Genomic DNA, 15,722 nt, shown 5'->3' with positions numbered 1-15,722 from the left:
CTCTGATTGATAATACAACATAAGATGATAAATGAAAGTGGTGTATTTAAAGACTCCTTCATTGTCCAGTCTTAGGAATTGGTCATGAATTTTATTGACAATATAGGAGGCATAATCATTTTTAATAGTAGGGGGTTGTCCAGGAGTAAAACTTGACAACAACACTAAGGTTACATCATCAACATACTCACTGGAGTTGAATCCCATGATTAAGGCTATCATATCAACAATGAGTTTTCCTATGTCTGTGAAGAAAGTCTGCAGATAGGGAGGTGGTCCTTTAGGGTGATGTTTAGCACCCATGAAAATTTGATAGATGTGAGTCAGTTCTAACTGTGATAATTGGGTAGATTTCTCAAGTAAATATCCCATAGAAAGGGGAGTGAGAGCTTGTTTCGGGTAAAATTGCAACATTTCATTAATGGATGTAGCTGTTACGGTGAAAAGGACTATTTGACTTGGGGACATGACAACTCTGAGATTAGGGTCATAGTTTGCCTGGAATTGATGAATCAGATGAGGGAAAACATGGACTGAGTGGAGAAAATACCTAGGAAGGTTCGATTCCCACAGTCCCTGAATATCTGAGCCATTTAGGTATTGGTTTCTGACTTGGAAAAAAACTTTCATGTGGTTCATGTCAGTGGATAAGTCCCTTATCTGAAAGTCTTTATATGCAAGAGGCAGATAGTCTAAGTCTTTATGAGGGGCATTCATGGGTGCAACAGACAGAGCCACAAGGGTTTCCATTTATGGTTCTTAAGGATTCAGAAAGAAATTTTGGGTTTTTGGTGAAAACTAGGCAAATTAATTGGCCTGAGAATTTATATTGACAAAAATAAAGACTAAATTTGCAAGGAATTTTTCCTTTTCTGTGGATTTTATGTTGTAAAACTAAACTTGTAGGGTTTCAGTGGAAATCGGCTAAATACCTGTATTTGAGGAATGAACAAAGTAATGGCAGGTGTTAACAGTGACTAACAGGTTCGAGCTGAGTCGGCTGCAATTTCCTTGGTAGGGTGGTGGTTGGAAGCTTGAAAGGTTGACATTAATGTTGTTTGCATGGAAGCATGGTTGCAGTACAGAATAACAGATAAAACGACACTTTGTTGGTTTTATTAACAAAGTCAAAGGTGGCGGGAATTTTTATTATCCGGGTGGATGACGTAAGCCGGAAAGGATGTTTTGTCACATGCGAAGGGTGGTAAGCAGTATGGGATCGCACCACTTTTGGAGATGAGCAGGTTTCGGCTGGGAAGCAGCGATCCCACAGGTTGTGCGACGTGTGGCAAGGTACTGTTCAAAAACCACTTTGTGATCGTGTGCTAACGCACAGTCACAAAGTCATGCTCGATATTGTTTATGGCTGTTGGATGATGGAGGGGCGATCAGACGACTGACGAGAGGCACGATACGGCGGGGTTTAGCATGAACGGGCTGACCCAATTAAAAATTATTTAATCGTATCGGGTGCAATATGATTAGTTGAGAAGGGTTCTTAATTAACCATAAGGGTTAATTAATCCCTATTAATGGAGCGGGGGATTAGGTTCTTAATGAACTATAGATTAGTTCATTAATCCCTTTTTAAACGTGTTTCTGGTTATAACTAACCGGGGGCGAGGTATATAATAATTTGGGGATTTTAATATATTTAAATGATACGGGAAAAGATAATACTTGTGCGAAATTTATATAATACAAAAGTTAATATTTAATATGACCATGTAAATATAAAAAGTGCTAAGTAAAACATTAAAATGAGTATTTAACTTAGGCTTGAGTGAAAAAGGAGTTTTTATGTGATATTGTTTATTTTTCCTAAGTAAAATGGGATTTTACTTAGGAAAATACTTATGAGAGTGAATGAATGATGATTTTAAGTATTTAAGCTTTTAAATTATTGGGCCGAGGGTCCGGTCCCTCTAGAAATCAAAGAAATTCTCTGAGCTCCCTAATTTTCAAAGACCTTAATAATTAGGGGGAATTAGTGAAATCTTTAGGGAAAAATGAGAATGGAAGTTAATTATTTGACCTTGTCTTGATTGAAATTGATCAAGTGTAATGTCTTCCTTGCACTTGTGATGAAAGTGAAAATTAACACATTTAGAGGCATTATCCATCACATGTAATTCTTACACATCATCTACCTACCCTAACTAATTTAGCCTGACATTTTTTCTTCTTTATTAGGGTGCACTTGGACTGCCAAACCCTTATCCCACTTTTTCTCTTTTACATGTAGAAATCTATCTAAGTCTAACCTTATTACATCCAAGGGCTCAGATTAAACTGTTGAGCTCCTTTTATTCACTCTACCTATCTACTTATCTGCCAAGATTAAACAGTTTGGTCAGATTTTATTCTCTATCTCTAAATCATAAAATTGAAAAATATGAACTAGTCAAGTTTAAGTTGTTTGACTGTTCATCAATTGTAGCATAAGTTACAAGTTGCACACAATTGTTTATTACATAATAGTATAAAGTAGTGGCATTTAAATTTGCACACTTTCCTTGGTCTTTCTTTTGGTGGGGTTCATTTTCTTTCACTTTTTTTACCATTTTATTCTTTGACCCTTTGATTTTTCTTTTAGGGTATACCCTTTTTACATTTTTTTATTGTTTTGATTTTTTGACAATATGGAAAACCTTTGCAACAAGTAAAGGTAAGAACATATTACATAGCCCATCAAGTCTATCATGAAATATGACACCTATTGGTATAGGAGCATAAAACAAACCCCTAGATGATGATTCTCTCCCAAATTATTTTAATCATGAGCCACCCAAAATTTGTGAGGAGGAACTTACTATTCCATTTGTTCCTTGTCCTCCTCCTTTTCCAATACAAATTTGGGTGCCTCCTGGTGATGGTGTTAAAGTTGGGAAATCTGAAAATCAAATCATAGACCCATCCATTCAACCTCCATCCAATTCCCATGATATAGATCTTATTAAGGAGAACTTGGATTGGTTCAACATTGGCATGGAGCTTAAAGTGAAAGTTGATCCCTTGTGTTTTTAAGATCATACTAGTGCACATAAGTCCATTCTTTAATTTGATTCAAATGAAAAATTGACTGCCCCAAGGGATAAATTTCAACCACTACTATCAATGTCTCATGATTCCTTATTTCATGATCCACTTGATAAACCTATTTCAACTCCTAATGATATTAAACCTGTTGTTTCAAGCAATGGTCATATATAGGGCAGTTTCAATTCACAGGTAGAGGAGAAAAGCGGTGAAAATATGTTTCATCTTTCTTCCCTCTTTTAGGATGAAAATCTTGCATTTATGGCTAATCACCAATCTTCAAATATTGATAACTTGTCAAATGTTTTCATATCCTTCATTCAATTTGATACGTTGGATAACCATCACAATGGCATCCAATTTTCCATTAGCACGTGTGGTGATGGATATCCAAGTACATCAAATGGGATCCTTCCTTCTTCTGAGCACTTGGTTTTGTATGGTATAGATTCAAAATATTCTTCTAATTGTTTGCCATATTCTTTTGAGGGATCAGATACTCTTTCAATCCAGAATTATTATGAAATGTTTGTGATTCATGTATCTGCTGATGTCAAATTTGAAGAAACAAATTGTCAAGCTTTTGAATCTTTTTTATACCCTGGTGAGGAAAAACAATATCAGTATGAAGTTACGTTCGTATGCAAATATTCGATTAATATTATGATGAAAATAATCCCACATATAATAATGTTTATGTTGATCCATTTTTCATACAAGCTCATTCTAATTTAGTTACAGGTGGTGTTTCTCCTCCTGAATATTTTCATTTTTCCTCACTTCTAACACATTCTTCATTGCACCCAGATATGTTGGATAACTTTGTTAGGCTAGATGCTTCTCTTAACTATTTTGATCCTTTCCCTTCTGGTTTTGGTTGCAATCAATAATAGGGTGGTTTGATTCTACCATTAGAAGATGAAAATCTTGAGTATATTATTCATGATATGATCAATTGTAAATATTTTATAAGTCAGGAGGAAGATGTTATATCTTTGGATGATCAAGGGTGTTTTCTGACTAATGTACCTCAATGCTATATCCATCAATAACGTGATATGTTTAATCTTAAGTTTGATCAAACCAGTGGCATTATTATTATTTTCATTAATACATATGATGATAGTGGTGCATATTTACTTGTTGATTTTTCTATGCCACCAAAATTCAATGACCCGCCATTAGAAATTTTAGAGACCAATATGGAATTTGAGGCACTTCAGCTCCTACTAATGGTTATGTTAGGTTCTCGCAGTCATGTTTATATTTGTGAACTAAATGGATCCATATTTTCACACATAAATCTTTTCCCAACAATTTACGACTAGTTGTGAGTTCATTCTTAAGGAAATTTTGATATTTTCCAGTTGATATTTACGATCCTCAATGCAACATTCATGATCAGATGAAATATTCTTGTTTGGTTAATTCTTCATCATGTTAATCCATTGTACTGCATCAAGGGTTGGAGAGCACATATTTCAAGGACCTACACAGTTTCAAAGACTGTAATTCTAATTATCAAGATGAAGATCATTATGGGTTGAAGGATTCCTCCCTATCAAACACTTCAAAGATTGATCAGCTTCCCATCACTTCCATGTATGTCATGGATCTAATCATCCTTTTCACACAATTTTTCTTCTTGAATGATAGAAATTTCTTGAGTCCTTCATTGAATCAAAACCCTTGCGATGATACGAATACCTCGTTTGATGTAACCCTTGTTTCCAATATTTCATCAACCTGGTATCCTAATTGGTTTCCTAAATTTACGATATGACTAATTGTTTTAAATTTCTTAAGCTTTCATATTACTGGCATGGTGTTTAATCATATAAAAGATGAACCAATGGAGAATCGAGGATCTTATAGTCACCAATATGATCATGATGTTGTTTTTAAGAAATATCTCTCAATTAATCATGATCCCATTATCATATCTGATGATTGTTGTTTTACATTGATTGATTTTGTTTACCTCGAGGATCTTCATGATTCATCATTTCACTATTCAGATGCTTGTCAAATAGTTGAGGCACTTCATCATGAGTTGCATGAGCTTTGAGGAAAGGAAGGGGTGATTCAGCATCTCCATCCAGGAGCTTCTGGGGTGATATTATGGGTCATGAGCTTGATGCTTGCGCTGAAGGGAAGCAGTGAGTGGATATTCCCCTGTAGAGAACCGGATGACGGGGAACCTTCATGTCCGGTCTAGAGAGCTTACCTTCTTATGCCCAACAGCCAGCCATCCCAGCGATGCCAACCATACCAACAAGCAAGACCAGCCGAACTAATGCCCCCCCACCCAATAAGTAAAATGAAACTGACTGAACCTAAACTACCACAGTTCTCACCATATTGACAAGGTTTCTAAGCGAGATGAGAATGAATTCCATTTAGAATATTATTTTTGTGATTCAAATGCATTAATTGGAAATTCTTTTTCTCACAAGTATCCTGGTTTTTAAATTTATTGTTATGAATATCAAGATCCAACATTTGAATGGTTGGAGCAATCTTATTTGGAAATCTCTATCGCAAATAACAAGTTTTGATATTTCTTGATGTTTGCAAAAATTTAAAACATGAATGAATATACTTTCACGAGAAGCCTTGAAGGTTTGTATGATAGTTATTTCAAGCAACAAGGTAAATCTGAAGACTAGTTAAAGCTAGTTAGTATGACACATTTTTTTATTAATAAGTGACACCTTCAATTCATTGTGCAAGATTTTCAAATTGTTTTCTTTACTCTTGCATGTTGTTTTATATTTATTTTAATTGCTTGTATTTGTGTGATTGTAGGTTAGGAACAGTTATAGTGGTTACACTGGAAATTCCATTACACATAGCCCTGACCTTCTAGCCCATCATCTTAGGAGTAGGTTTAGGTGCAATTAGCTCTCTAGTTGCATTGCATGATCCAACATTTAGCCCCTTCATCCCTGCATTTTTCTTTTGAATATTCATTTGCATTTGTTTGTTCACTTTGTTTATTTCCTATGCTACTTTTCAGTTAATGCTTACTTTTCCTATGTTTTTTCTTTTGCATTCATGTTATGCCTTGTCTTTTTTTTCTTTCTTTTGTTTAATAAGACTCTTCATGAAAATGCTCTTGCTTGGATCAAAAGACAATGTGGCAAAACTTGAAAAGGGAAATTGTGATGAAAAATAATGATTGGCTTATATGTCATCCTCTTCTCTTTCTTGGGTTTACATATCTTTAAATTCAATGATGTTTGAATGGAAAATATGAACTATTTGAATGGAAAGCCTTTGGTACAACCATAAAGCCTACATCTATTCTAGGATCTTCATTCCTTGAATCAATGTTTTAATTAAATGGTTTTCTTCTTGTCGATCCAATCAAGTAGTAGAAGGGAAAAGGGAGAATCAATAGGGAGAAAACCAACATCAGTGGTATAAGTAGACTTCTCTGAAGGGATGACCTATTCTACTTCAATAAATCGAGATCCATCTTCTACCCTATGAAATAATAAGTTACTAATCATAGTTCTATAAACAAATAAATAAAGTGTGAAACAAGAGAAAAGGCTTCCCGTGTAGAGAAGTGAAGCAAGTAACTTTGTCGACATATTTCTTAGGCTTGCTGGTAGCGAAGGAATGCTTATTTTCCTATAGTATCTCTGTCGGGGTACTGTCTAGGCCTACTGGAAGTAGAGAAACACTAGAGATGAAAACGAAGACTTTGATTATCTAAAACTAGCAATTTTATGTTACCCTTCTCCTAAATTGAAAAAATTATGATTTAGAAAACTTTGTGAATGTGTTTAGCTGAGAAAAGGAATATGAGAGACTCTATCCATAATCAAGTTAAATGGGGAGCCAAGGTGATATATGTGATGAACCAATACTTCTTTAAAGACTGATAACTTACAATTATGGATAAAACCTGAACAAAGAAGTTGGAGTTCTACTAGTGTGTTTCCAAAGTGTTGAAACTGCGATTAACACCCTCCAAATTTTTCCTACATGTGAATTTTGGAGCCTACTAAGGATCTAACACTATAGCATTCCATAGTTACTTCATGTTCAATAAATGATATGCTAATTTTTTGAGTCTTCTTTGTTTCTAAGTGTTTAAGTCACTTGCATACACATGTTCATTTTGTAACAAGTTCATGAGTGCATTGTTTTACGCAAATTTGAATAGGCATAGCACAAACCATCAATATCGTGCCTATGCAATCTTCAACCTATGTCGATAGTCAGTGCACACTTTCATTGATAGTCTTTCACTTTTGGTTGCGATTGTACTTCTACTTGGGTGATATTTTCCAGTTGTCTCTTTTGCACACCTTGTCTTTCGCAAGTGTTGCTTTCATGTTTATTACTCTCTCTTTCTATTTTTTTCACTTTTAAAAGTTTTATTTTCATGTTATCTTAACTATGGCCTATGTCTCTTTCAATGTTGTTCACATTTGCAAGTGTTGTTTGCACTTTTCTCTTACTATTGCAAGTGTCGCCTTTTGATGCGTGGGAAGTGTTGTACGATCTTAAAGTAGAGTTTTAGTTCATTACAAGAGGAACATTTGGTACCAATGGGTCCTTTTTACCACATAGACATGTACTAGACCCATTCCAAAGTTTTATGCATTGTCGTACTAGTGTCGTCGTCGTCATCGCACCTAGTCCAAGTGAGTCAATTGCACATTCTTAAAGTTGCAGTTCTGATACATTCTCATACACTACTATGTCCTATTAATCATAAGGAAATACATCATACATATTCCCCAAGTCTTGACAATTTCCTTACAATTGTCGTCATTGTCATTGCAAAGTGTACCCTAAGTATCGCACTTGGAGGAGGTTGTTGTATTGTCGTTGCATTTAGCGGATTATTTTGTTCTTTTGTACTAAGTGTTCAATGTTGTGTCGTTAGTCGTTATGAGCGTGTGTGATCATCATAAGTTCAATATTGGTCTCACTTCTACCTTAATGATCTTGCATCTAAATCTTGAAAATATTTCTCCCCGACCAACTCGACTCAACTCAGCCTCCTTGAACTATGCATTGTGCAGTAGCAAGGCTCAATTTCCACCCTTTCTTCTTAGAAATGGAAAATATGCAGTTTCTACCTCCATGGAGTGTTCATTGTGCAGTCATAGTTCTCAAGGACTGCCTCTCATTGTGAATTGCGTAGTCCTAGTCATCAATTTGTCTCCCTGAGTCCTTGAACTATGAAACTGCTCAATCCACTGATAAATACCCCTCTAGAATTATGTATTATGTAGTCTCAATACTCAACCCCGACTCCTTGACCTCCACATTTGCACAATTTACCCTTCTAGTCAGTCTCCTTCTACACATTGTGTAGTGGCAAGCCTCAGGTTGTCTCCCTACCTCATTGAGCACCTCGACTATGTATGCATCTTTCCCATGCCTCTAGAAATGTGCATTTTGTAGCCTTAAGTTTTATTCCATCACTCCTAGACCTTAGAAATGTGCACTACAAAATCCCTGAGTCTTCCTCCCTATCCAACCCCTATTCCTAGTTCAATCAGTAATTTTCATGAAGCAAGCTAGAGTAGGAGATTTCCATATTGATATCATCTTGTCATGATTGGACTCCACTTGTAGGTGCTACTTCTTGACATGACAGTATGATGCTCATAGAGGAAGAGAATGATATTATACAAGAAGACACCTATGAAGCTTGAACCATGAAGAAATCATCGAGCAAAAAGACGAAGGGACACTAGCCACAGAAGATCAAAGATCTAGATCACATGAGGGCTCCATATCAATTAAACCCTTGGAGGATGAATATTAAACAAATGCAAGATCCATCATGAATATGAAATTAAAGCAGAAAAAGAAGCATCTTGGCAATGCCACATCATCATGAAGTTCCAAGTCATCATTGTCAAGAGTCATCTCAAGAGTCACATGTGTCATAGTGTCTTGCCACATCAATTGTGGAATATAGTTATGTAATTCTCTAAAATGAGAAAATGTAAAATGTGTGGAAGACTAAAGGTCCCACATGGTATATGAAGATTCACTATTGAGTTCTAAAGTAATATAGAATCTCAATCATGTAAGAATTCGAAAATTCATTATAGAAGCTAAAAAGTCATGAGGGAGGTCAAGAATCACATGGGAGGTGGAGAGTCACCTCATTTGTTATAAATACACCATCATAACTCAAGAAAGAGGAATTTTGGGGACTTGAACTTTCACTGCGGGTTCTCTAGCATTGGCATAGGAGATAAGATCCTTCTTTGGAGGAGCAAGGCGTGACTTAATGTTCCACTATCGGGGCTAGTGTGGAAACATTGTACTTGTATATATTGGCATTTACACTTAATATATGAAGCTCCATGAGCCAACACATTTTCATGCATGTATCATGAATATAGTAATACTATTCTTTATATGTTTGTGATATAGGTTTTATTCACATGAATTAAGGAAATTGAGCTATTTCGGTGTCTTTGGTACTTATCTTGTTGAAGGTGGGTTGTATTTGGTTTTATGGTTGTGATCCTCTTATGCTATTGTGTGTTTCTTTTAGGATAGTACTATTACTTTTAATACAGAGGCTCACTCTCTTTCTCCATATTGCAAAAGTACCTTATATGCATCGAAATTGTTTTCCTCACAATATCAACTTACTTACCTGTTTTAAAGAACGTTTGTATAACCTCTTATGTTAATAATGTAAGCCAAGGAAATCTCTAAGGAAAATGGAAACTGACCATATTTCTAGTTGGGGCTCCTGTGCTAAATGATGTGAAGGCTAATTGGGACTTCACATCGGGGAGACCCCTTTGGTTGATGGATTTCCAACACCATCAATAACTTCAATTTTCTATGAGGCCACAAAGAACATTTAGAAAACCAAAAGAAATTTTCCTGCAAATAGTCTATAAGAGTAAAGGAAAATATTCCCATTCATTTCCTTCAAACACCTAAGCATTTTACAAGACCAAAATATGTTTATGACTAGAATGGAAACAATTCGGAAAAAGAAAATACACCAACAAAAAATGTCATAATATGAAAATAGACAAGGACAACATAAGTATATGATATTACTATTCCATACTTCAAACTTAAACATTAAACAAGATTGGATGCGACCCATTTTGTTTCATTCAAAATCTCAATCCTTACTTTTCTATCTTAAGAAAATATATTTTTGAGACCTCTCTACCTTCAATTTCTTTCAAAATTTATAAAGGATGTATAGTAGAGAGTAAATCTTGAAAGGTATTAAGAGTCACTGAGAGAAAATAGATGTCAGAAACTAGAAAAAGCAATTTATAAAATAATATGATTTCAAAATAAAACTTATTGAGGTTGAGCAACCATTTTCTCATTTGAAAATTCCTCCTTGATATCACCTTGTGCATCATCCCAGTTAGGCTTAAACCCGTCCTCATTTCCCCATGTAGTGGTTTGTTCAAATATGTTGTTATTTTCAATAGAATCGTCCAAAATAAAGGATAAATTAGTTCTTAGTTTAATCTCAAGACTTTGATTAATTAAATATGCAAAAAGTAGTGTAAGATTTCCATCAAAGGTAGCATAAAAAAACAAATACCTAATGCCCAAAACTAATAAGAAAAGAAAATATAGAAAGACACTTACCAGACACTTTTCTTCCTTGCCTACTAATACACTGAAAAGACAAAACATAATAAGTTGAATGTAGAACATAAGTGTTGGTTCATGACTAGTGAAAATAGAAATTTGTATCGTGGTTATGTAGCATAGAATGGGAGGATGAAAGGAAAGGTCCCCTTTTATGGGTTAAATAAATGAAAAAAAAGGCTCTAACATAAACTAAACACTAACAAGTTTCAACTAACTTTCATGATTTATTCTACATGTTGGCCACCCCCGGCTATTTCAAATATACATATTTGGAACAATTCTAAGCAAGCAACCTTAAGATCGATGCATCACCAAGTCCACATTTTTTATATGAATGAGGGAATCAATATTTTTTCTATTTTTTCCTTGCTTAATATTTTATAGGTTTCATCCCCTATAACATCCCTTAGGATTTCCCCTCCCCTCTCCCATTAAAAAAATTCATCCGCAGGTCCTCCCATATCCCCATTCCCCTTTCATTAAAATTTCATGCAACATAGCATAATGCTATGCTCAATCGTGAGTGAAATATATAATACTAAAATGTAGTAGTTGTACTTGTACTCCAAGGCAAATGTGTTTACCATAATAGAAGGTAGTAATAACAACTTTACAAGCCCCTTTGGTTGGTAGTGACAGTCTTTTAATTTTTTTAAATCCATCACCATTTTCCCAATACAATCTAGATCACAAAAAATATCAGTTTCCATTTATAAATTTTGGATAAGAAAGGTAAAAATTCATCTTTTGGCAGCACTATTGAGCAAGTAGCGATGTAGGCAATACCTTTCATGGAATGGATGTTAATTATCTCAAAACTCTCTTTGTTTCTATGTAAATTCAGATTTCATACTTTTCCATAGAATGTCCTAGGAGTCAAACACTATCTAGAAATCATTTTAAACACGAAGGGTGTTGAGAAGAAGACCCTTGGCCCCTCCCTCGTCAAATTGTGTAGAGGTTTGATGATACAAAGGATTTTGTAAAAATAATTGCAGAGAGTAAAAGCTAACATAATGTAAGCATTAAATATGAAAGGATTTCCACATACAAGTTTCAAAACCCTAACATTATGAAGGAAATAGAATGAGTCATCCCTCCATGAAAAGAAAATTAAAATATTACCATCAAACTTCTTTACATTCAATGAATCAAAAGAAGGTTCCAAAGTAGTTGAGGGCTCTAATATCTACAAAATTCATTGCCATAAGATCATGTCATATATAAAAGTTTTCCCCTCAATAATTTCTAGGTATTAATAGTTTTCGATAGACCTTTTGGAAATCTTACTTCCCATCACTTTGATCTTGTTATGTAGCTCGATTTCAACCCTATTCACCATTTCCTGGAAATCATTATTAAGTATTGAGTTAGTGGATGGATCCCCTAGATAATAGCTTGTAATTACTAACAATTTATTATGATATAAGCTACATGATATTTCAAAGACACATCAATGCAATTAATCATAGATGATATTATTCGTAAATCCATTTTGAAATAAAATGTCATTGGCATCTTCTCTTACATATCTCAAAAAACATAGTTTATATCAATTTGATGCTAGCATGGGCCTCTTCATATTTAATGTTCCAAGGAGTGGTACGAAGAATGATTTAAGTTGATCATCTTCCCTTGTCTAGCATTTCAAGTTCTAAACTGAGATATACATTGATAATTTTATTATCAATTTAATCGAAGTTTTCAATTCGAATTTTGTACATGGTATCAAAGAAGAAATATCTCTATTCTAGCTATTGCTAATATTTCCACTTCAACAACTATTAACAACGTTAAAAAAAATAACACAAGATTTACTTTTGAGACAACTCTAGAGTAAGGCATCCTTGATACATCTAACTACCTCCCATTCCCATAGAAGCAGCCAAAGACCTATTTAGAGATTATTATTTTCGACCTTGGATTCTAGGAGTATCCCTTTCTCATACATCTTAGGATCATATGGTTGGATCCACTACTGTCCTTAGGGGGCTTCAACAGGGATCCTGTACCCAATTCACCTCCCTCACCTTCAATCATTAGACTCAAGAGCCCCTAAAATCTCTACCACCATTTCTAGACCTTACCATCTCACTCACTCATTAGTTTTTAGCAAGCCATTATCATTTTGTATTGTGCCACAATATATTGAGCATTTTGTATTATACCACACTGTAGTCATACATAATGTACTCTTATTTAGTTCCATTGACCTACTTTTATGGTCATCAGTTGGAGTTTCATAAATTTACTTGCTCACTCTGAAGCACCTCAAAAACTACACCTAGAAAGAACAAATAAGTATGATAATAATTAATTAAAAAAGTGGAATAAGAGAAAACATATTATAATAGTGAATAGGTGCCGAATCACTTCATAAGTCTTAAATTAGTTTTAGTCCCATTTTTCATACATGCCAAAAAATAGTGAATGGAAATTCTTTTATTAGATGAATAATCCCACATGAATATATCCTAATGAGGAAGTTACAATTCCCATTCCAAGAACATGACTAAGATTCCAGTCTTATTGTGGCATTTCAATGAATCTCGATTGGCCTAATCATAATTAGGTAAGAAACATGACCATTTGGATTTTCATTCGGTGTGGTAGTTCCCTTGTAGTATAAAAAACATGACTATTTGGATTTTCATTCGGTCTGGGAGGTCCCTTGTAATATAAACCAAAATTAGAAAGACCAAAAAAGAAATATCACTATAGCATAGAAATAAAAATGTACAAAGGAAAGGTATTTCTATCGCTAAGAAAACAAGATGTAGCACTGAAAGGTTCTACAAAAACTACCCCTCTTTTTAAAATATCTGAATATGGTTGTTTTTCGTATGGGCATATAATATTTGAATCCATTCTGTGATAGGTAATCTCCTTTGGAAAGATGTTGAGGTCTATATATTCTCCTAAATTAACTTTATGCCAAAAAACCACACTTATATGAAGTAATTGGATTCAAACTTAACTTCCAACGGAGGAAATTTGATCAAACAAATTGGCTCAGGGCATAGAAGAAAAGGAAATAAACAAAATTGCAACATCTTTTCAATCGTAAAATCCTCTGTAAATAGTCCCAAACAGGGTTGGAATTTGACGTGAAAAATGCTCATCATAGGTCATTTTTCCTGTATTTTACGGTTAAAAATTTTACATTGTCGTTTCTCATGATGGGTTTTGAACCTTACAAACGTTTTTCTGACAGTCTATTTTTATTCAAAAACGCTATTATTACCCTCATAATCATCAATTTACCGAGATTTTCCAGCGGCTAGCTGCTCACACTCCAGCTCTAGCACGCTTCACTGCTCATTTTCCCATGCTCCAAATCTCTAATGTAAATAATGAAAAATACCAGTAAGTATTCAATTTGACCATCGGTCAGCTATGGAGTTCAAAATTCAGTAGTCACACGCACATTTTTTTTAAATAAAATGAAAACAGTGGAGTGCCTACCAATCACTATTTCAATGGAACACAACAAAATAGGTGGTGTCGAGGAATATATGATCCATCTGCAGTTGTTGGAACAATATATAAAATAATATATACATTCGGATTGATATTTTAAAAAAAGATGGGACGCGGAATGCCAATTTTTATTGAGTGTGGAACCCACGACAATCCCTGCAGATGCAAGATAGGCAGTCCAACGTTAGGATTTCTTGCATTCCTGGTGGCTGCACAAGTGGAATGGTCGGTGTGGGCTATTGTCTGGTGTTTTCTCCGTGCAAAGGGAAGGAGGATTATGGTCCAGGTAGTCACCCATGTCTACCCATGTGTTTCTAGTACCATTCCTTTCTGATCATTAGAAGCCTTGAAGTTTAAACTGTTTGAATGAATGATTTGAAGAGAAATACTAAAAAAACCCATTAACAGGCAAAAGTCCCAAGCTACTGCAAGTTTGGATCCTGTTGTGGAATCATTATCTTTGTGTTAAATCAAATATGAAAGAGTTGAAATTGTTACAATATGTTGATTTGAATTTTGTTTTAGTATAAATGACATCCTCGGCTTGTAACATTTGTTGTAGTTGTGATTTAGTAGAGTAATAATGAGTTACCTTCCACCTCTACTCATTCACTAGGGTTCATCCACGAGATTAGAGTGTGTTGTATGAACAATATTTGCATAGCCATATTTTTTCATGAGATTTTGGTTCTTTTCTAAGCTGCAGCATCTTAGTGAACATATTCGTGGATATGTTATGGTTGGTTGGACTATCCTCCATTGTTGTTAATTAAACATTAAACTTTCCATGGGTAAGTTTAAGATCAGTTGAACCACTATAGACCATAGGCCGCAGGGATTTTTCTACTACTTCTGGCTTATTAGTTGTCCATTGTAGAAAAGGCACTAATAGTGAAATTAATGAAATTCAAGCTATCTATGTTGTGAACAACATGAATAGACTTGCATTAATGAAATTCAAGCTATCTATGTTGTGAACAACATGAATAGACTTGCACATAAAGCAAGAAATATAGCCATCTTAGTGAATGGATGAAACAGTTGGGGTTGAAAGGACACTTTGGTTCCTATTAAGTTTCCATTTGAGTTTTTCTTTGTAGAAAAGTGTTCGAGTTAGATTGCTATCTCCAATGGATTACTCTATCATATGGGGGAGCTTCCAAATTAAGTAAGAGTCAAACTATTAAATGTCTCTGGCGGGAACCCTAACATTCACCAATCTAGGTATTTCTGCCCCTCCCCCACCAAACAAGTGAAGGAGAGATAACTGCAGTTCCACTTTTATTTTTGTGCGTAAATTTTGGTTATATAATCCCTAGCCATTTTTATTAATTTTCAATCCAGTTTCGTAGTGATAGTCATGATTCTTGTCTTTATGCTGCAGTGGTTTTCTAGCGTTGCTTAAATTGCATGATAATTAGGACAAAACGGGGATTCTAATTTTATGGTGGGCACCAATATGTAAGTTTTTAAAGTTTATTTGATGAAGTTTATTTGTTCTGCGGCTGAAGTTATGGTTTTAAAAGCTTTCCGAAAACTAAGTTTAATTGTTATATATATTTTTAATCAATTTTGGA

At 34.6% G+C, this 15,722-nt stretch overlaps 1 protein-coding gene across 1 annotated transcript; it reads left to right on the top strand.

The window, feature by feature from the left end:
- Positions 1-14,263: 14,263 nt before the first annotated feature.
- LOC149188351 (uncharacterized) lies at positions 14,264-14,479 on the top strand. The gene has a single exon (XM_089412996.1). The coding sequence runs from the start codon at positions 14,264-14,266 to the stop codon at positions 14,477-14,479; it is 216 nt and encodes a 71-aa protein (XP_089269122.1).
- Positions 14,480-15,722: the final 1,243 nt, after the last annotated feature.

Source organism: Pinus tabuliformis, chromosome 3_1 (genome assembly GCF_031772625.1).
Source record: "Pinus tabuliformis cultivar Carrire ecotype Pingquan chromosome 3_1, CPIR1, whole genome shotgun sequence".
Taxonomy (NCBI): Eukaryota; Viridiplantae; Streptophyta; class Pinopsida; order Pinales; family Pinaceae; genus Pinus; species Pinus tabuliformis.
This window is presented reverse-complemented; position numbering and strand designations above follow the sequence as displayed.